This window comes from Cyprinus carpio, chromosome A25, assembly GCF_018340385.1.
Source record: "Cyprinus carpio isolate SPL01 chromosome A25, ASM1834038v1, whole genome shotgun sequence".
In the NCBI taxonomy this organism is placed as follows: domain Eukaryota; kingdom Metazoa; phylum Chordata; class Actinopteri; order Cypriniformes; family Cyprinidae; genus Cyprinus; species Cyprinus carpio.
This window is the reverse complement of record NC_056596.1, coordinates 9,740,122-9,762,770: the sequence shown is the minus strand read 5'-3', so window position 1 is coordinate 9,762,770 and position 22,649 is coordinate 9,740,122. Positions and strand designations below refer to the sequence as shown.

The following is a 22,649-nucleotide window of genomic DNA, read 5'->3' as shown; positions in this document are numbered from 1 at the left end:
CAGGATATGAGTCACGTTGTGATATTTTTCAAGAAATAATCAATTAGAAAATAACCTGTGCTACAATAATTCTTCTCACGTCTTTTTCAATAGACTGTTATATAAAAAGAAGAACAACAACATCAGCGGAAACAGATTTGACGCACCTTCACAGAGGAGAGTTGTTTGCATTTAATAAACAGCTTTTGTGTGTTTTCCTCTGTGAAAGTAGAGAAATCTGGAATGACAAATCTTCCCTGCAATGCCTTCAGGATGAAAGACACAAAGCCAGTCATGCACCTGCAAGACGTTCACAAATGAAGCATATTAGCAGCATTAAAGATTAGGGGTGTTTAGTATTTATGTTTAAGATGCTTTAAATTTGACTATTGGTGTCAAGATTTAGTCTGGCCTGTGAAAAGTGCTCCTGTCAACAGTTCCATCTGCTTCCTGCAAATTTCCACATCAGGCTGTAGCGGTCTTTAATCCGTGGGTCTCTTCGGATGATTCCTGAGCTCCACAGGGCCTGCCGAAATACAGACAGATATAACATCCTGCACTATTGAATATTAGCCCATATTAAAGCAATAGTTCACCCAAAAAGGAAAAACTGCTGAAAATACTCACCCTCAGGCCATCAAAGATGTTGATGATTTCGTTTCTTCAGATTTGGAGAAATTTGGAGCAGATTTGGAACAGATTTGGAGAAATTTAGCATTACTCACTTGCTCACCAATGGATCCTCTGTAGTGAATGGGTGCCATCAGAATCAGTTCAAACAGTTGATAAAAACATCACAACAATCCACACTCTAGTGCATAAATTAAAGTCTTGTGAAATGAAAAGTCATTAACTGATGGACTGAAGTTGTGTGAATTACTTGTGGAATACTGATGTTTTTATCAGCTGTTTGGACTCTCATTCTGATGGCACCCATTTGAGGATCCATTGGTGAGCAAGTGATGTAATGCTAAATTTCTCCAAATCTTTTCTGATGAAGAAACCAAACTCATCTACATCATCGGGTGAACTATTGATTTAAAGATGCTTTTTATGTTCAAAAAACTGACTGCAGTTTCACCTCTTCCCCCAGAGACAAAACTATCAAAGAGCACATCAGTAGCCCTTTTAAAATACAATGTGTTGTTTTTTAGTATACATGTGGCTAGTAGCTCATGAAGCATGTTAAGCAAATGATGCCTTGTGCATTTGAGACTCACACTTTTTTCTAAAAATGACCTTGATGCATCTCTGGTCAGCCCAAGTGTTGGCATGCTTGGGTGGCATTAAGTTTGTTCTGTTCTTGGTACTGTCCGTATTGTGCCTCCATTTGCTTATAAAAGATGGCATAGGGAAAGAATGGGAAATTTTAATAAAGCAGAAAAATGAAAACTAGATTAGCATTTCCTGAAGAAAAAAGAACTTGCTAGGCAACTAAATATTATATTTACACTACTGTTCAAAAGTGTGGGGTCGGTTTTTGAAAGAAGTCTCTTATTCTCACCAAGGCTGCATTTATGTGATCAGTAAAACGGTAATTTTGTGAAATGTCATTACAATTAAAAATAAAAGTTTTCTATTTTAATATATTTTAAAATGTTATTTATTCCTGTGATGCAAAGCTGAATTTTTATCATTACCTCAGTCTTCAGTGTCACATGATCTTTCAGAAATCACTGTAATTATACTGATTTGGTGTTCAAGAAACATTTCTTATTATTTTCAATGCTGAAGACAGGTGTGCTGTTTAATATTTTTTGTTGGAAACCATGATAAATCTTTTTCAGGATACTTTGATTAATGTAAAGTTCAAAATAACAGCATTTAGCATTGAAATAGGTAGCAAATAAATGTTTAAATATATGCAAGGCAGACAAGATAAATCACAATTTATTATTATTATTTATTTATTATTAATAGAAGTATAAAAGTGGACCAATTCAGTGTGCAAATACAACGATGGCACCATTGCTGTAAAATGCCACTTAGTATTCCAAAGTCAATTAAAAAGTCAATGACAAATTTCCAGAGAGAAATATATAAGGAAGCTGAAATTATCTACAAATAACGTTTGAATGGAGTTTGTACACCAAGCCTAATTATTTGCTGACATTTAGTACTTAAGGTTAGAGGTGTAGAACAAAGACTAACCAGAATGTTTGAGGAAAATGAATACACTGCTACCTCACAAGAGCTTTAATAATAATAATAATAATGAAAAAAAGCAAGAGTACAAAGCTACATAAAAGCAAAAGAGAAATAACAGGAGGTAGAAATGTGTACCACTGGAGATAAGTGCACATATTGTTTTATTTTGCTCTTTTACCTGTAGAGCCTGGAGAAACGTAATTGACTGGCCTCTGGGATGGATAGGTATGTTTTGGCACAGGTTGTGGAATGTTCCCTGCAGCTTTTGTTTCCTAGTAACATTAAAAACATGTATTGAGAGCTTGGCTGTGAAGAATTATCTATATATAGACTATTACATTTTAATTATATATAGCATCAAGCAAACAGTCTGCACATTATTTTTTCAAGTGAGAAACTAGCTTTATGGACCTAATGATGCATGCTATTCCTGAATAAGCTTATGTAAGTGCTTTACACTTTTGAAGCCTGATGAAATACAACATACAACATAATGCTGGTGCCAGACATACCCTTGGAAGTCTAACTAATTGCAGGTGTTTAGGGTGCGGGGAAACATATTGAGACATATTACTCTCTCATGTCAGCATGCTAGCTAATAAATGTTAGGCTCCAGCAGTAACAACATCAGCAGGGCTCAGATTTTATTACAGGTGAAGTACATGCTTATTGTCTTTGTACAGATATGCTACACTAAGGGTAAGCAGCAGATACAATGTGTCTATAATGTCCAATGTCTTTAATGTATTCAGTTTAGTTATTTTTTTTTTAAAGCAGAACAGTAGGGCAATGGAAGGGAACGGAGCCGATTTGTAAAGATTAAAATATTAATTGTTTCAAGACTATAGCCGCATACACAATACCCTGGAGCAAAAGCAAATTGTAGAGTGTACTTCAAATCTTAAAAGTATATATATTTGTAAAATGTTTACTTGCAGATAATATGATATTTATGAAATAAAAGGCCATGACTATTTTTAAAACACATATGTACACTTTTAGAAATTATATCAAAAAGTTTTACTGTACATTTTCAATCATATTTCAATTATTTTTGCTGTGCTTTAAAGAAGCACACTTATTTTTATGTGTTGACTAACATAATAATGCACATGTAAAGTACTCAATTGTAATTTGAAGTGTTATTTCATTTCATATCACATATAAATGTTCAAAAATTTTGCAATTTCATCATTACAAATGTGTAATTCCACATTTATTTTAATACATGACATTCAACTTTCAATAGAAATGACATTCAAGTATATTTTAGTTTACCATAAATGCTTCTCAGTTCACCGGTACAGTTAAACCAATATTACAAACACACTATAACTAATTGTGAAATTACTTATAAAGATGTCTTAAATAAAAAAGCACATAATTCAGCTAACTGGAGCTAATAGTGCAAATAAATTTACATTTCATAATTTAAATTTAAATTATAAATTCAAATAAATAAATCTAAACTATAATACATTTTCAATTAACATGCAATTAAGAGTCCAAATACAATAGATTCAGTTTTTTTTTGTCAGTAATAAGAAGTATTTTTAAAAGCTTTTTTTGTTTGTAACCATTTTTTTTTAAACAGGGTTAAGCATGTTAACTTTTTTTTTAAGTGTGAATAATTTGTTTTTCTGTGCAAAGTTATTCAATTCGACATGGCAATGCAACTCGATAAACTCTAAAACAACTGTAAATATTATTTCAATGTTTTTACAAATCAAGAAATACACAAGTTTAATTCTAAGAATTAATAGTGCTTTTAGAAAATTACATATACACTTCTGCTTTTAAAACCTCCAAAAACCAAAAACCAAGTGTCTCGCTTCTTTCTTTTTTTTAAGAAAAGGAGAAAAAGAGAGGGGAGTAAAAATAATTTTTTTGTGGTAATAAACAGTCTACCATTTGCGCTTAACTTGAATTGAATCTGGAATAATCCTTTAAGTCAAAACATCTCTTTTGCAAATGTCAGCTGAATGGCTAAGTCTCATTTTAGACAGCAGTAAAATGGCACATTAGCACAGGTGTATTGAGATGTCCCTCACCTCAGTCTTTTTAATAATGCTAGTCTTAGTTTTACGCCTCCGGGTCTGTTTTATAGTTTATGTGTGGGTGTGGTTATGCAGAACTCAGCATGTACCTTAGACGCAGTAAACTTCATAGGTACTACGTTCCTGTTGGTGAGGGCATCTGTCATCTCTCCATTCTCTGAATGAGTGGGAGGTAAAGAATAAAAACCCAGGATGAGAAAAATCCTCCTTTGCTGAATCTTGAGAGAGGTTTAAAGATAAGATTAGTGCTTATTTGTGAGTGCAAGATTTAAAAAGGATTTTCAAAGTTGAAAACCACTAAGCATTGCCTCAGCAAAGAATGTATATGAAGCTATTTTAGAATCTAGGACACCAAGTTTTTCATGCGAGTTTAAGACATTGTTTGTGTTGTGTTGTCCTCTCAGTCCAAAACCTCAGCAAATCCCACACAATAACATTTTCTGAAAACTAAAACATATGAAACCATGCTGCTGTGGATAGGGGACGGATGTAATCTGTCTATTTTTACTCTTAATCTTCCATCCAAAAGAACGATAAATCTTAAAGGCATACAGTAGTTGAAAAATGAAGATCATGTAATTCCAAACCTGCATGAATTTTCTTCTTATTTTGTGTTCCATAGAAGAAAGAAATTCATACATGTTAGGAACAGAATTATTTTCATTTTTTGGTTGAACATCCTCATCTCAGGAAGTTGATTTTGTGCCCAGATGGTGGTACACGCCAGACGAAGTTATGCAGAAAGTACTTCCACCCCTTAGGGTGAAACTTGAAAGTAAATTATGTTTCTTTAAAAGGAAACCCACATAACATAAATATGGTTTACAAAACAATGTGAATGTGGTTGATAACAGTCTAAGCAGTTTTACTCCTTGCCACAAGTCTTTGGGTTGCTCACTTGGGGCATTAAAGGGATAGTTCACCCCAAAAATAGAAATTTGCTGAAAATGTACTCACCCTCAAGCCATCCAATTTGTTTGTTTTTATCAGCTTTTTGGACTATCATTCTGACGGCACCCATTCACTGCAGATGATCTATTGGTGAGCCAGTAATGTTAAGCTACAGTAAGTTTCCCCAAATCTGTTCCAATGAACAAACAAACTCATCTTCGTCATGGATAGCTTGAAGGTGAGTGAATTTTCAGCAGTTTTTCATTTTTGGTTGAACTGTTGCATTAAACTGCTGCTGCAGTCTTTATTTCTAAACTTAAAAATACAACTGTAATTAATTTAAAAAATAAATGACTATAAATGAAATGTAATTTGTGAAGAAAAAAATGTTTTAAATGTTTTAAAAATAGTTATATTATTATAAATTTCAAATATACATTTATGTCACTGAAAAAGGAAGATATAACAAAGATTCTGTGGCTTTTTATGGCATTATATGTGTTCGTCAGCCACACTAAAACCAATTAATGCCACATCACTCCTCCCCAGAACACACCCACTGCCTTTGCACATTTTTATAGCCCAGATGTTGACCACTAGCCTAGTTAAATGAGAGTGTCTTCAGAACTGTCCTATTCATTTGGGCTAGTTTAAGCAGCACTCTCACACTGAACTTGGAGTTTCACTATAAAGCTGATGTGAATTTGGGATTTGAGTGGTGACCCGATCAATGATCAGTATAAACTGGAGCTAATGTGACACACAACCAGGAAATCACCAAGTTCACAGCCACACATCTAAATGACACTCTTACAGTGTTTTGTTTGACTACCTCTTTTGTCGTCCTCCTTATTTGGCTCCAGCAGTTTGTTGCTGTCCAGGCCTCCGTATCGCTTTCTCCATTTACGTCTGAGAGACGGTGTTCTCTGAAAACTAAAAAAATAATTTTTACTATCTGTTCTCATGAGTTTCTTTAAAAAGCATGCATGTTTTATTTCAGATATGCATGAAGAAAAGTTAGAAATGCAAGTGCTTTCTTGACAGCTTGCCTTTTGCAATAATAAACATCAGTAAAACACATTAATATATAATTCTCAGAGGATTTTGTAGATTCACTGGAATGAGACTTTGGGATCAAAGCAAGTGTGTCTGTGTAAAGACAAGTCTAGTCATGAAGAACAGTTCAGCGGTGAGAAACATCTGTGTGAGTTCTGACACAGCAATTGTCAGCTCAAATCAAAGCTGTACTCAAGAGCTTGTTGAGAGAATATATTTTGCATTTTATTTTACTTAAATTAGTTAGAAAGCACTATGGCTTCTTTTTTTGCAGTCCTTGGGTCTAACTGAATAGAAAAGACTGATTTCAAGGTTCAGACTTTACGCATTTAAAACTGACTTTCTGTATGTTCAAGAGTTAAAAACAGTTCTTACCACAGATAGGGAATTTCCTCTGCTTCTTGGCTTAAGCTGTTCTCCATGATGAAACTTCCCTTTATACTTTGGTAAAGGCAAAAGAAACTAGGAGTTTTTTTAACAAATCCAAATGGCATGTTTGTCTAGCATCTGGAGACAAAGATGAGTCTTTTTGGCAGCTGTGGATTCAGTGAGACAAAGTGTTTGAGCCAGTCTCAGTGTGAACGACCAGTTTTTAGCTGGTTGAATATAGGAGGAACTTAACTGCATCTTGGAGGAGGGATCTCTATTCTGGAAAGGAATACCCCGTAAATAATAGGAGAATTAAATAGACAAGAAAAAAAAAATACTAGTACTGCTAGACTACTGCTACTACTGTTGTTAATAATAATAATAATAATCACTATTGCTACCAAAAATAGTTATTTATTTAATAATATCTTTAAAACAATTATTATAATATATGTAGTAAATAATTTCATTTATAAAATACATGAAAATCACTATTATTATTATTATTTATGATAAGTAATAATATATATTATATGCCATCAAATGAAATATAAGAGCAAACACTCTTATATTTCAAAAAAAAAATCAACTTTAGAATGACAAATACATTCTCTGAAGCCTTTTTCAAACACATTTTCCTCACGCGGTCTCTGTTCTGCACATTTAGACAGCAGTCCTCATTGCTGCACCACCGACAGATGGAGAGGCCAATGCTGAGCTGCTGCGCTATTTATCCAAAGTCCTGGAGCTGAAGAAGAGTGAAGTATCATTAGATGGCCATAAACGCCAACTATGGTGTATTTAAACGTTTTCTGTCCACTTTAATGATGTATTATTAATACTTAATGTGGCTTCAATTGCTTCACATATGGTTCAAAATCCAGAGAAAAATTATCAAGGTGACTGCAGCTGTCAGCCAAGAGGAAATCCTGAAGAAGCTAGTGGTTGATACCGAAATGGACTGTTTTGACCAACATGTATCAATGTCCAGTTCTGTAACAGTTGCATCTTAAAAACCATGGTCCATGCAATAGTATATTTAGATTTCTGTCAGATAAAAAGATATTTTATTTTTGTGTATTTACCAGTTTTTAATTATTTTGTGTGTATAGAGGATGCTATGATGGGAATGTTGAATGCAATCCAAACATATGATTTATTAGTTATTATCATATATTTAGACATTTTTTTGAATGCATTAACATTCAGGATAAATATCCTGCTCTTTTTTTTTTTTTTTTTTAAGAAGTGCCTGCGGTTCCACACCGGTGACAAATGTGTTCATTAGGAGAACCTAATGAGTACGGTTATCAAACATTCACTATAAGAGCCCATCAATGAATATTAAAGATTTTTAGAGTCTCACTGTCTGCATTTATATTCAGCTTAAAATCTTACATGTAGTATCAATTGGACATCAAGAATGTATTCCCAGTCATTTTGAATCATAAATTATTTATATCACAAAAAGCATTTTACAATCACACATAGACATATTGGTGCAAATCAGACTCTTTGTGCATTTATATTAGCCGTGAGCTTAACACCATGCATGAAAAGCAAGCAAAGAAAATATTTAGATGTAAATCTAGAAATACTATTCTTTCATTTTGATTATTTACTTATGTACATTACAAAATAAAAATGCAAAAACTTTTTTTTTTCTTTTTTACTAAGTGGCATTTTGAGGCACCCCAACAAGGAGAGGAAAAGCCATGGGGAATGAAACATATTTACATTTAATTGCGCAGCCATTGCATTGAATACTTTCATTATTTTTGCAATACAACCTTTCCATAAATGGAAATCTCTGGTTATTTGCCTGTTCCCGAAGCTCGTTCTGTAATAAACTGATATTAAATAGGCCTTATGAAATGAAAAAAAAATATTTTAATCTAAAAATGTATTGAATCTAAAATTAGTTGTCAGATATATCCAATTTTATAATACGTTACACTTGTTATACAATAACATAACATGCATAGAGGTAGGTCCTGTATTAAAATTAATTTGAACCTTCTGTTTTTCACACACACACACACACACACACACACACACACACACACACACACACAGACACACACACACACACACACACACACACCACACACACACATGATTGAACTCCACAGGTTGTTTCGATTTAGATTTTTTAGATTTACTCCTGCTCAAGTGACTCAAGGATTTTTTCTTACTTGTACAACTATAAGCTTGATTAAACCAATTTATGTTTGTCATTAGCACAGTCATGAAGACATATCTTGTTATTACAAGGCTGTGCGAATGATTTATGTCCTGTGGATGGTGAAATCCTACCAGTAATTGAGGAGAGAAGTCTCTTTTAGAATCAAATGAAGATGAGTGGGAGTAGAAGACATGCTGGCCCTTCCTCTACTGAAGTCATATTTCGCAAAGCTGCCTTTCTAAAAGCCATAGAGCCACACAATATGCCATGATTTCAACACTGTTCTGTTAATGGGATGAGTGTCTATTAAAGTCATTATGTCATATGTTAATTGCAGGATTACTTCATTTAACAGTTGCCCTCAGCTATTAGCTCTGGCTTTTTCATATAAATCTGAGTCATTGAAATTACGAATTTATATCACATATTTTTTTTAAAGCTATTGATCAGGCAAGCTCTCATCCTTGACTTCAAATGCGGCCCTCTGCTGGAAGTGCAGGAAATATATTCAAATATGCTGGTTGTAAATAAACACCTTGGCTAAACAACACAATCTTTTGCTAGCAGCTACACTGCACTGCATAAATCTATGAAGAAGATTTTACATATAAATCAAAGTTTAGTGTTTACCATGAATATTACTTTAATCTTTCTTTGCAGATATCAAAACTGGTGACTTATTACTTATGCTCAGCCAGATCCATCTCTCCTGCCAGCATCATGCTTACAGTATAACTGAGACAAATCATATTTCAGATCAGCCTATAGCACATGAAACCCCTCAAGCCCTTAAGACCAACTCATTGATGTATTGAACTGAGAAGATTGTAAAGGCCTAATACAGAAGCAAAATATGATAAAACGCCTAACTTGTAATAATTTCTAGAAAATAAGTATAAATAATTAAACACAAATATGCAAATATGTCACAAATTTCAAAATGAAATATAAAAAATAAAAATATATCATATTTCAAACTTAATGAATGGAAATATGTAACTTGTGATAATAACATGAATGGTGTTTTAAAGGTGGGTTAAAAACACACAAGGTTAATGCATTTAAAGAAAAAATAATACATAACATCTGAACATGAACAATTAGGGGATCCTTTGTTTTTGTAAACAGCAAAGTACAGGAAATATTCTCAAAGTTCAACCCCAATTAAGCGGTTTTCTACCCGTGGTTGCTCTTTTGTCCTGTATTAGAGCAGATTCCCCTCTCTACTGATGCCATCAGCATTTTAATTGAGTATTGTTTTTTTTCTTCACACACCCAGACAGAATATACCAACCAGCAGCTGTATATGGCCCATCTGAACATGTATATATCCAGATCAAGTGACAATACTGACTGGTGATATGGGAGTAGAGGATGAATCAAGAGGAGATAATGAGGCCTGGTCTCTCCCACACTGGAAAAGAGAGACCACTACAGGGATTCATCTTCAAAGAATCAGTATGTGATCTCATTTTCACACACACGCAAACTCATATCTTTGCATATTACTTGGGCCCTTGTAATTAAACACTTTCTTGCCTGGATACACACCCATACGCCTCAAATTAGGCTTAAATGGAAATAACAAAAAACACATTTTGAGCATGCATTCCCACACAAACCCCTTCACGAGGCAAAAGCTGATGATTTAAATAAAGAGAAAGTGCACTAATTTTAATACTTATTATATCTGTAGTGTTTTGCTAGGTTTGCAGAGGCTGAGGATGTCACACGGCATCCAAGACAAGCACAGGAAGCTAAGAGATCATTAAAAACATGGCCTTTGAAGAGTTTCTCTATGATCTCGTAAGCGTTATTTCTCGATTTTCACCTCTTTAATCATGGCAATCCTCCAAACACAAATTCCTGCCAAAGTAAATGAGCACCATTTATTAATGTCTGACAAAGCAGCTTATGAGAAAAGTTCACTGGCTGCTCAAGTGACGCTGGCAACATTCTACTGACATGAAAAGTAATGCAAAACAAGATGACAAGTTAACTCCTGGGGTGCAGATAAAATCAAATTTGCTACTGGCCGCTTGCATTGGGGCTGATCTGCCTGTCAGAATGAGGAATTGGGCAGATGTAGGAGACAGCTGTAAGTGACATGGCCTTTAAATTCAGGGGCCTGTAAGCACCAAATGCTGTTCTGCCATCCTGTCTCCTCAGGCCTGAGACATGAGAAATAGCTCAGCGGTGGCCAGTAAGTACACACAACTGCTGCTAGCTAGCAAGGGAATTCGGGAACTTTATGAGTGTTGCCTTGTGTCATTTGTCCTGTCTGCTTACATCTGCAATCTAGCATTGCCATCAACATTTGTGTTCATGTGTTTGACTGTGTAACTCTTCAGATATACACATATGATAAAAATATTTTTAATATAATAATATAATATAATATAATATAAATATAATATAATATAATATAATATAATATTATAATAATTATCTGAATTTATTAACTGAATTTATTAATGTATTTTGATTCATGACTCTTTCTGCAAGTTACATTGTTATGCCAGTAGGTGGCAACAAATTAATCTTTATGAATGAGTCCTTTAGCCTAATCATTACCTTAGTTCTGAACCAGTTCGCACATTGATTCATTCAGGAACTAAAGAAGTGACTTGCTGCTGAAAGTCCTAAATTGCATACTGAGTAGGTACTACATATATGCAACATCATCAGTTACATGGCTTCACTGCCATTCCACAACTTCTCTGTCATGGCCTCATGGGATAGTAAAGTGTCCATCACATTTTTGAACTTCACCAAAAGTAGTAGGTCACTGCTTATTCTGTTTCAACTAAGCAAGCCAAAGTTGACAGCGGCAAGGAACCAAAACTCCATCAGTGACAGCAATGGAGAAAAAAACCTTGGGAGGAACCAGGCTCAGTCAGGGGGCCAGTTCTCCTCTGGCCAGACGAAACCCCGGCATGGCGTGGTTTAATCCAGGCTGCAACACAAGTCAGATTGAGCAGAGGACTCGACTGGTGCATGGTCTTGTGCTGATGGCCATCTAGGTGATGAGATCTTTGCAGAAGATCTGTCTCTGGGGCGCATCTAGGAAGTGTTCCCGGTTCCGGTTGACCTAATGAATGGAGCCTAACAATCCTTTAACGGATTTGAATTATAGAAATGTGATAGTGTACTACGTGTATGTCAAGTTAAAGAGAAGGGTCTTTCATCTAGATTTAAACTGATAGAGAGTCTCACTCTCAATGTTAGGTAGATTGTTCCAGAGTTTTGGTGCTAAATAGGAAAAGGATCTGCCACCTGCAATTGATTTTGACATTCTAGGTATTATCAAATGGCCAGAGTTTTCAGATTGCAACAGACATGAAGGACTATAATGCAATAAGAGCTCGCTCGAGTACTGAGGAGTTAAATCGGGGCTTTATAAGTAATTAACAAGATTTAAAAATGTGAATGATGTTTATAGGGAGCCAGTGCAGTGTTGACAAAACTGTCTCAAAATGTAGACAAGTCAGGAAGATTATTTACAAAACAGTCTTTTGTGGTAGAAGTGATGGTTCTATCATATTTGTAACAAGGAGTTTGCAGCTTTAGCTCTATGGAGTATACACATGTCTAGATAATGATCTGAGATATCATCACTCTGCTGCAGAATTTCAATGTCATTTACATCAATTCCATGTGACAGTATTAAATCTAGAGTATGATTAGGTCCAGACACGTGTTGTCTAACCCAAATAGAGTTTAGAATGTCTATAAATGCTGATCCCAATGCAAAATGTAATTTACTCGTTTTATTAACATAATGTTTCAAACTCTTGAATATACTATATCACACTCACAGATAGTCATCTAATGTTTGCTTTCACTGACTGTTAGAAAGTGGAGTCCTAAGCATTTTGATACAGGAAGCAAAGCACACAATTTTGGAGAAGAAGACCCATTTGAGGTTAGTGACCTCTGAGAGGTTAATTTGATTCTTTCAAGCAGGATGTAATTAGATATTTAACACTATCAGGGTGTGCACCACCTAATAAGTACCTTGTTGTCTGACTCATTTCTGAGGCAGATTGTTTTGCGGTGTTCCCTTCTGATCAATGGGCAAATCAATGAGTGAATTTTTCCCCCACAGGGCTTAATTTTGACTGTCACTTTGATAAACGAAACAGTGGAAGTGGAATGCCTGAAGTCTGTGTTTAAAATGGACACAATGACCAATTTGTGCACATTCAGTGCTTGTCACTTTCTGATAAACCACCAACATGATTATGTTAAATGCACAATTAATAAATAATTCTGATCTCCATTTCTGCAACAGTGGATATGATGCACTAACGAATTAATAGCTTGTGGAATATTTAACTTACATCTGTATGACCAGGCTGATTCCAAACAAACCTGTAACCATAACAAAGTAAAAAGGAACAGTTGTTTAGCAACAAGAAACAAATCATGAACAAAACAGAACAGAGCTTGCTAATATAAAATTTTACATTCACAAAAAAACATTAACTCCTTACAGAGTTTGATGATGGAAAAATCATTGACTGAAAACGAGTTAATTGGAGTGAAGAAGAAACCTTTTTTATGGTTTTGCTGAAGTTTGTTCAGGACAGTCTGTTTGGTACAGCCAAAATATGCCCAACTGATGTGCAAAAGTGCCAAATTTTTATTTAATTCCTTACATTTCTTATATAGCGCTTTTCTAGGCACTCAAAGCGTTTTACATTGTGTGGGGGGGGGTCTCCTCATCCACCACCAATGTGCAGCATCCACCTGGATGATGCGACGGCAGCCATATTGCGCCAGAACGCCCACCACACACCAGGTATTTAAACGGGATGTGCAATATCCTCGTCAAATCAATGATACACTGAGAATATGCAAAACTTAATGCTTATAAATGTGCACTGTGATACAGATATAGATCTTAATCAGGGTAGCTCCATATTTAATTTTTGACAGGAATGAAAATGAGGATGTGATGGAGAAGTACAGGGCGTTCAGTGGATTGTACTATTGTTTAATTCCATTCAGCTGTCTAACCCCCGGTTTCACAGACAAGGCTTAAGCCTAGTCCCAGACTAAAATGTAAGTCTGAGCTATTTCATCTGAAAGAAACTTGCACTTATTGATCTTAAAATATATCAATGCCTTTGTTTTGTCTCATGAGGGACACCAGTAATGTTTTTTGTAAGGCACATTTATAAAAATAACTTAAATGTCCTAATTGAACTATGGCCTAATCCTGGTTTAGTCTAAGCCCTGTCTGTGAAACCAGGTCTAAATGTCTTCCCCAGACAAAAAAACAAAAAAAAATCTCTATAAAACAGTTTTGATCATGTTGTGTCACCCTTTAACCTGCTGAACATCGCTTAGAAAGTTGTGGGAAAACTATGTCATCTAGGAGCTTTATACAGTGGGTACCACTGTCGTTTTCAATATTGCGTTAAATTCATTTCGTTAAATTCAATATGGCATCTAACCTGACAAACTATGGGTTAACCATTTTAAAGAGAGAAATGTATTGTTAATGGGCTGTAACAATTAAATAAAAATTCATATATTAATCATGTTGTGTCACCCTTTAACCTGCTGAACATCGCTTATGTATTGTTAATGGGCTGTAACCATGAATTTAGATGTCTTGTATTTTTCTCAGTGCATGAAGTACAGAGAGATTGATAGGTTAATCATGGGGAAAAAGCATGGGATGTCAAACACTGCAAGGGTTATGGGACTGGGGATGAAATTTGCGAGGTTGAGGAGGCACATGGGGTTTTTGGAAGACATGCAGACGTGGGCAGACATAAGCGGATCCCAAGGAGACAAATGGGAATCAAATCATGCCCCATAGCAAAGACTGAATATGGCAGTGGAACAAGGGTAAGATTTTAAACCCCTTAACTCAACACTCACTGCAGTGCTAAAAATAGCTGAAGGTTTGTGCATTGCACTTGCTGTGAAAACACCCTGTTTTTCAAGGCCTTAGGCAAATGTCACTGGCAGGTATTGATTTGTGTGATTTTAACATCTGTATAGTTAGTTGATGGATGACGACCATCCTTTTGATCATAAACTGGCGAGTTTAGCAATATTCCATTATCAATGAACTGGACAATTGCTAGTTGTAGTTAAACCCAGTTAAATGCTTGCCAGCCTAGCCAAGAGAATGAGTGTATTTAGTAAAACATCCAAAAATGTTTTAAATCAGCCACAGAGAGTCATTTTGTGCATTCAAATCTCTGATTCTTCAATCTAAGCTTGTCTGGTGGATATATTTTTAATGGGGGTTCAGGAACATATTGTACTCATGAAAATGATTTTCATTCACCCATAACCTCTATTTCCGATCCAGTCCTGTTTGGAAAGAAGAAAGTGTTTGCTCACCACACTGTTTGATTTATGAACTCATTGACAGGGGTTAGAAAGGCCACATCTTTTCAGTTAATTTATACCCACAGCGTATTATTTGGTGCCATCCATTGTCATTTAGGAGAATGGGAATATTGCAACAAAAAATAAAATATGAAAGTAGTGAAAATTTTTTCCCCTGTAAACACACCCCAGTCTGTGTTTTTTAAGCCTTCTCAGCTTTGTACAGACACAGGGGATTGGCTGAATTTTTCTAAAAGACACTTGGTGTGTTTGCCATTGATCGGTTATATTTTGATACGGATATGGACTAAAGAGAGTGAGTCATATGCCTCACGCCCATTGTTAAAGGGTCCTGTTGGGAAATTAAAAAAACATCTTTCGGATACAACTCTTGTGCGAGTTAATCCCCGGCATATACCTGACAGGGAACTTATTTTATTTCCACAAATGAATGCAGCACCCTAACTGTGAGACGTATTCTGCAAATTCATGGTTAGTGTGAATGTTGTCGGGCAGAAATTGTTTGATCTGCTTATACACAAATAGCCTATCAAATTCAAACTCAAAACAATTTCCTCTACATGTGATGTCACAGATGGGCAAAAAATTTAGCCTATTACATCTACCCAAGAAAGCCAAGCCTTGCATTCAAATTTTTTATATTTTTTATTTTAAATAAAAATCTCTATTCACATTCCAGTGAGGCTTAGACAGGTCTAGACGTGCTTAAGTAGTGAGGTGTCTACTTTAGAGTGCAGATGGCTCTCCTCCCCTTCCAATTAAACACATAAATTATTTAGATTTCCCCAAAATTGCTAAAAAAGCAAACTTCCTCTCCACATTACCACTCTTAAAATATTAGAATGTTCAAGTGCTCATTTGAAGTTTCAGACAACTTTAAGGATTGAAATGCTAAATAAATCAAATAATAGACATTTAATATATGCAACCATATAATCTTCCACTCATTTTATGCATATCTTTCAAATATAGCCAGATACGCCTGGTATAATTACTGTAACACCAGGAGCCCCTTTCTATTAAGTCTCTGCTGTGTGAAGCATATTTAGAGTCAAGCATCTGTATTTATATTCTGGTGTACAAACAATTATTGCTAAACATTGTATATAATACACGGATAGATAGAATTTAACTACACCAGTTGTAAGCTCTGATTTGAAATTATTATAAAAATGGCATATAATATAGTTTAATTAACACATGTATATAGTCTTATGCAATCAGGTTTAAACAGCCATGCATGCTTTCCAAAGTGCTCCAAAATGTTGAAAAGCTTCTCTTATACAATCGACAGAGCCTGCAGTATATGCTCCTCACAATTGAATCAAAACACATAGACGGATATGTTCTTAGTGAAGTTGAAAATATAACATTCCGGGGGCAACATTAACGCATTTGACTTGTCTCCAGCGCATTTACGCAATGTACCATAACGCTTACGCGCGAACGAAATCAATGTTAAAGGCGGGGCGACAGCAGATCACATAAATGTATGAGCTGTGGAGCCCATAAAAGGGTGCAAGGCTGTCGAGATGGTTATTTGCGCCAAAACTTTTAATAGAGACGTATAGGCGTTGCGCGTTCAGGTGCCAAAGCTCCCTGCATTCAGGACCATGGAGAGCTACAGTCTGAGGACGCGCATGGCAGTGTGCGCGTTGCTTCTCTGCTTGTTGACCGGAACCAAAGCGAACGACTCAGAGCCGGAGATACAAGTGGAACTGGACACAAGAGCCATCAGAGACTTCTACCCCAAAGACCCAAACCTGACAAGTGAAAAAAAACAGCTTGTGAGTAATTCTTCTTTTTATTGCGCAAAATGACAGATTTTACTTAGACATCATTGTGTAGGCTATAAACAAAAACGTGCCATAACTTTTAAAAGTGTGAATTGTTATTTTGGTCTATTTTCGAGTGATTTGACTGAAAGTAAACATCTTTCCAAATGTTTTGTCAAACCAGCTCGGAGCTCTGCAAGAAGTTCTGGAAAAGCTGCAGACGAAACGAATTCCACCTTGGGAGAAGAAATTTGGTCAAGTTCCCATGGTATATATTGATATAATATATTTTAACTTTGCGCATAAGTGCGTGTATCGGGTGCTGGCGACATGGACATTGCCCAATTGCATGGATATATGTGTGTCTTGGATGTTTTGTGTCTGTTTCTTTTATCATTTATATGTAAATAGTAAAATATCGTATTATTTTATTTTCAATAAATAGTATTTCTTAGATGGAAATTTCTATTTTTTAATAATCCATTTCGGGTCTCCAACCATAAGCCTTAATCAAGTGCGCTTTTACGCAAATGCTGTAATGACAAAAGTAACATGATCTCTCCCGTTTTCTCTTGCTAGTGTGATTTGGGAGAACAGTGCGCGATCAGAAAAGGCTCTCGAATCGGCAAGATGTGCGACTGTCCACGCGGGGCTTTCTGCAACTTTTTCTTGTTAAAGTGTTTGTGATGGAAACACACAATTCTGAATGGATTGTAATAGGATTGAGTCCATATGCATTATATATCATAAATAACTACAATTTAATTTATATTAATATTTTTTTAAGTGAAGAGACTGAAGACACTGAAGCAAAGTTGTAAAGAAATTGTTCTTCAAATATTTAAGTGATCATGTAAACATGTGATACTGTCATACTTAATGTTAATCTGCTGTTTTGTGCATTAAAGTGCAATATAACTTGTTTTGTAAAGTTGTCTTGTGTATCAGTTACTTTTATATTTGCATAACCCGAATAGTATAATTTTGTTTTGATAAAAATACAATAAAATTATTTTAAAGACCAACCATATATATATATATATTTTTTTTTTTTGCTACAACACTTTAAACTTGTAAAAACTATTGATTAAGGATGATTCAAATAATTGCGAGAATTTCCATGAAAGTAAAGCTCAAAAAAAAAAAAAAAAAAAAAAATTTAACTCACAGCATCATTGAATGTGATCCACGCACGCTGTAGAGTTAGTTGAATCATGAAATTTTGCATTGTTAAAATACTCAACAGTTGAAAAATATCCAGAATAACATCATAGCTGAATTTGCCTGCAGAACATTTATAACATTTAATGACTTTTCTATATTCATATTCTGTAAAATGAAAAAAAGAAAAAAAAGAAAAGTTAAACAGTAGACCATCCCTCATTAGTCACTGTCAGCCACATAAATAAACTGGTCAATAACTGTGAACTGCAATGTGCAAAAATCTATTTTTCAACTTTTCTACAGTATTTTTATTATATTATTTAGATATTAAATTAGTATTTATTTATATCATATTTAGCATGATTAAATTACACAAAATGGTGCAGGTCCACAGTAGAAACATACAATTTTGTGGTAAGAAAAACTGTTGGATAACATTTATACACTGCACCAGGATAAGCATCACACTGTCATTCAATCTGTAGAGCCCTGAAAAAATACTTATCTGTCCTTTGCCTGTAAGAGCTGCATTGATCTCTTCTTTCTTGTTTGGAATCAATTACTTGCCACTTGTTCCGAACCAAGGCTAAACAAGGTTCTGACAAAGTGGAATATGTTGAGAGGTCACTTTGTTACTTTGCTTTTGCATAGCTGGCTCTGTAAGCGAGCTTTTAGCCATAAGAGTCAGAATCAGATTGTTATGATCAGAGCCTTCAAAGTGAATCCACAATGTAGTTTGAAAGCAAATAGGGGAACATAGGTTTTGTTAAAAAAAAAAGAAAAAATTCTCAACTTCTGAATTCGATATTCCCTCTGACTGGTCAAATGGTGCCAAAAAGTGCCTCTCGTACAGATAATATATCAGTGATGACAATTAGCATAACATGAACTGATGGCTTCACAAAAAGTAGCTGTAAATCTATCTTTGAAGCGTCTTGCTTTGGCTCAGCCGCCTGGAACCATTCCTGACAGACAATCTGGTGTTGATGGTTATTTGTTGAGATGTGTCATACCCAACACTGGCTACATCCGTCCTCAACTTCTTTAAGGTGCTTATGTGTGCCTTTAGACTTATTGCTCGGCTTTGTCACTGATGCCACATATGTGTGCTGCCCCCCAAAACCTCTTCTGCAGATCAATATTTCATCCTTTTTGGATGGAAAAGAATGTGATGTTTGCCCCCTAGAGACATAAAAGAAAAGTAGAGCCAGGCTTTATGTGGCTGTGAAAAGCCGTCATTGTTGAATTATTTGTACCATGAATGGATTTCTGCTGCTGTCACATGGAGGATTGAAAATGGTCATAGCTGTAATCACATGTTGATTGTGAAGTTGATTGAATGGCTTTATCAGGACAGTAACTGGTAGGAGATGATGTCTGTTGCAATAAACTGACAGCTCAATTATATATTTGCGAAGTACTAATAATATAAGTTCGGCTTCAGAAAGAACAATTTTTTTTTTCTGAGAAAACAATACAGTTATATATATATATATATATATATTAAAAATATATTTAAAATTAGGATACATAATTTAAAATAAATTATTAAAATATTAAAAATAAATAATAAATTATTAAATTTAAATTTAAATATAAAAATAAAAATAAAAAAAAAAAAAAAATAAAATAATATTTATATATAATTACAATTATTTAGAAAGTAGAAAATAGAACATAAAATACATTTAAAAACATTGTTTATTAAATTAATATTTTTATTTACAATAAAATAAAATAGAATTCAACAACATGTGCTACTGTGTTTTGGGTGACACATTATTACACATATTTTTTATTAATTCTAGGCACTTTTTCATTGAGATTCAACTCTGGACCTCAAGCTTAACCTTCAGACTCTGCTCATTCTTTCTGCTTGCATTCTGTGTGAGTCTTTCTAAGGACTATCAAATATAGCTTAAAAAAAATTGGAACGGATATATGAATTTATATGCACAATATATCAATAAATATGATAAAAAGTAAATATAAACAAAATATAATAATATGTAATAAACATGTCATTATTTAAAAATGTAAAAAAATTACTCTGGAAAAGAGAGATATCAATGATATATTTACAATTATTATGTAAATAAATGTATTTTATTATATGTAAGATTTCACTGATGTTGAGATTCGAGTTCTGACCTTAAGCACAACCTTCAGAAACGATGACGTTTCTTTTCTAAAATCTCCTTCTGCTTGCATTGGGTGAAGCCTTTCTATTTGCACTATCCATATGGCAGCTTGCAGCAAAAAAACACTGAATTTAATATAAATTTATAATCTAAAATATTAGAATAAATATTATAAAAAGTTAAATAAAATGATTTATAATAAATATATTAAATAAATATGTTATTATTTCATTTTTATATTTAAATACATAAATACGTACATTTTAACTTAATAAAAAACTTAAAAATATATAAATAAAATTAATATAGAAAATACAATTATTTACATTTTGCTTGATGTTGAGATTTAAGTTCTGACACCAAACAACAACCTTAAGACAACCTTACCCTTGCTAATTCTTTTTTGCTTGCAACCTTTCTCATGACTGTCTAATATGGCAGCCTGCAGCTAAAAATATACCAGCATCACCTGATGGATCAGAGAGTAGGACTGCAATGTCATCCTACCTGCTGTCTGGATTTGTGAGGTATTTGCTCTACGGCTCATGTGAAAAAACTGCCAGGTCATTTCAGCTCCTCGGCTCAGCAGTTAAGTAAGGCATTTACTTGCCTAAACAGCAAAATTTTGGACTTGTCAGTCAAAGTGTCTGTACTTATAAATCCCAGAGGTGCTGAGAGATCTGAGGAATCAACAACAATTAGAGAGTCCTTGAGGCTGCATATATTGTTCAGTAACTGCTTTGTCCAAAGCATTTACAGCATATCTGATATCTGATATGTTGTGTTTAGCGGTCTGTCAGTTCATTTGCAAGTGCCCGTTATACAACCCAATTGGCTGCTCAAAACTATCCCAAAACTATCCCAATCGCTTTCCATGGGGTTCCCCTGGTAAAATTCGCATTACAGGGGTTATTCGGGTCTCTTCAACCAACCTACAAATTGACCCTATTGTCACTATTTGAGATTATTTGCACTTGTCTGTAATTTCCAGCAGAGGGCAGTTTGAGCTCATTTCTATTAAACTAACAGACTATGCTGACTCACTGCAAAAATCCAGCCCATGGCAAGACAGGTGCTTCTGCATGTTAAATCACCTTCAGAGGGAAAGCCCAATCTATTATTTGTTTATTTTTTATATTACCTCCCGATCATTCTCTCTCTGTTTTAAAATCTTTGGTTGCCTTACACTAATAAAATTAGGGAAATTACTGATCTGGGCAGATTTAGGGATGTATGAAAAATACAGCTTTTTAAAAAAATTTTTTTTCTATTTTTTTCTACATATACATTAGATTGGATGCAGTTAGTCCATTTTATACAAATTTTATTTAAATAAATAAATACAATTTTAATAAAATAACAATACAATAGAAAATAATAAAATGTCAGAGTCCAACAAAACAGAGTGCAATTATTTTTGTATTTAAATTTATGTTATTTATAAAAATATACAAAATATTTTGATTGCTTAGCAATGCTTATGTAGATTGACTAACTTGCATTTTCGTTTAACTTGTATGTTAATTTGTATATTTATTTTAGAGTGCACATCTTCAAGCTTTTAGCATTATCTGATTATTAAGCATTATTTTTTCATATTAACAAATTAATATATTATTACATTATTCTACTACACTGAAAAAAAATGGGTGTGAAAAAAACTGAAATTGCTAGTAATCTAATCATTATACACACACACATCAATATAAAACCACTGCCTATTGTAATGGACAGGAATAACAATTAAACCTTATTAAATAACTATTAATTATCATAAAATCATAAATTATTTATTTACAGCAGATGAATATTCACCTTTACTGCACATTAGCACATTATGAGGTACTGTTCAAACCATAGCCCATTACATTTGAGTTAATAATGTTGCACCGTATTTGCATCGCGACGCTATTATTTTAGGCGTCGAGCGTGACATCACACAGCTGCATGGTCTTTTAGCCAATCACACGCAGGTAAACAGCGCCCAGCCTCGCATAGTTTCAGCAGCCCTCCCTGTCTTAACTTCGCAGACAGGGCAGGTGGCAGCAGTTGTCATGGAGATAACTGCAGGCCCGGCGTCGGTGCGAGGGGTTGTTTCCATGGAGATCCCGCCCCGAGGTGCGCTGGCAGCGGTGGAGGAGGACGAGGACCGCGAGCAGTCAGGCTCCGAAGAGCGGCTGCAGCATCTCGGCCAGCTCCGCCGCCGTGGTCCGACCTCCCGCCAGGGAAACTTTTACATGCTCATCGTGATCGGAGAGATCGCGACGGAGCACCAGCTGCACACCGCCAGACAGCACACATAGAGCGCGGGTGAGCCTCTTACTGAAAGCATGGCCTCATCTGACACATTAAATATGGCTTATGATTTTTCCAGATTTTTTTTTTTTAATCAAATCATCTTGTTGAATGTATATGTACTCACAGTTGATTATAACAGATACCAAATTTACTCTCATACCTATTTAAATTTATTAAGTTATTATGGTATTATATGGTTTTATGTTGTCAA

The 22,649-nt window shown here is 34.7% G+C and overlaps 2 protein-coding genes across 2 annotated transcripts in view; both read left to right on the top strand.

Moving 5' to 3' along the window:
- The window catches only part of LOC109060816 (microtubule-associated protein 1A-like), a 131,909-nt gene that overhangs the window by 76,442 nt on the left and 32,818 nt on the right, over positions 1–22,649 (top strand).
- LOC109060820 (cocaine- and amphetamine-regulated transcript protein-like) lies at positions 16,558–17,766 on the top strand. The gene is made up of 3 exons (XM_042715403.1): positions 16,558–16,847; positions 17,020–17,103; positions 17,415–17,766. The coding sequence occupies exons 1-3, from the start codon at positions 16,674–16,676 to the stop codon at positions 17,520–17,522; spliced, it is 366 nt and encodes a 121-aa protein (XP_042571337.1). The 5' UTR covers positions 16,558–16,673; the 3' UTR covers positions 17,523–17,766.

Coding starts and splice junctions, on each gene's coding strand:
- LOC109060820 (XM_042715403.1), top strand. CDS start 16,674: ATGGAGAGCTACAGTCTGAGGACGCGCATGGCAGTGTGCGCGTTGCTT. Junction 16,848..17,019: donor CAAGTGAAAAAAAACAGCTT/GTGAGTAATTCT, acceptor TTGTCAAACCAG/CTCGGAGCTCTGCAAGAAGT. Junction 17,104..17,414: donor AATTTGGTCAAGTTCCCATG/GTATATATTGAT, acceptor TTCTCTTGCTAG/TGTGATTTGGGAGAACAGTG.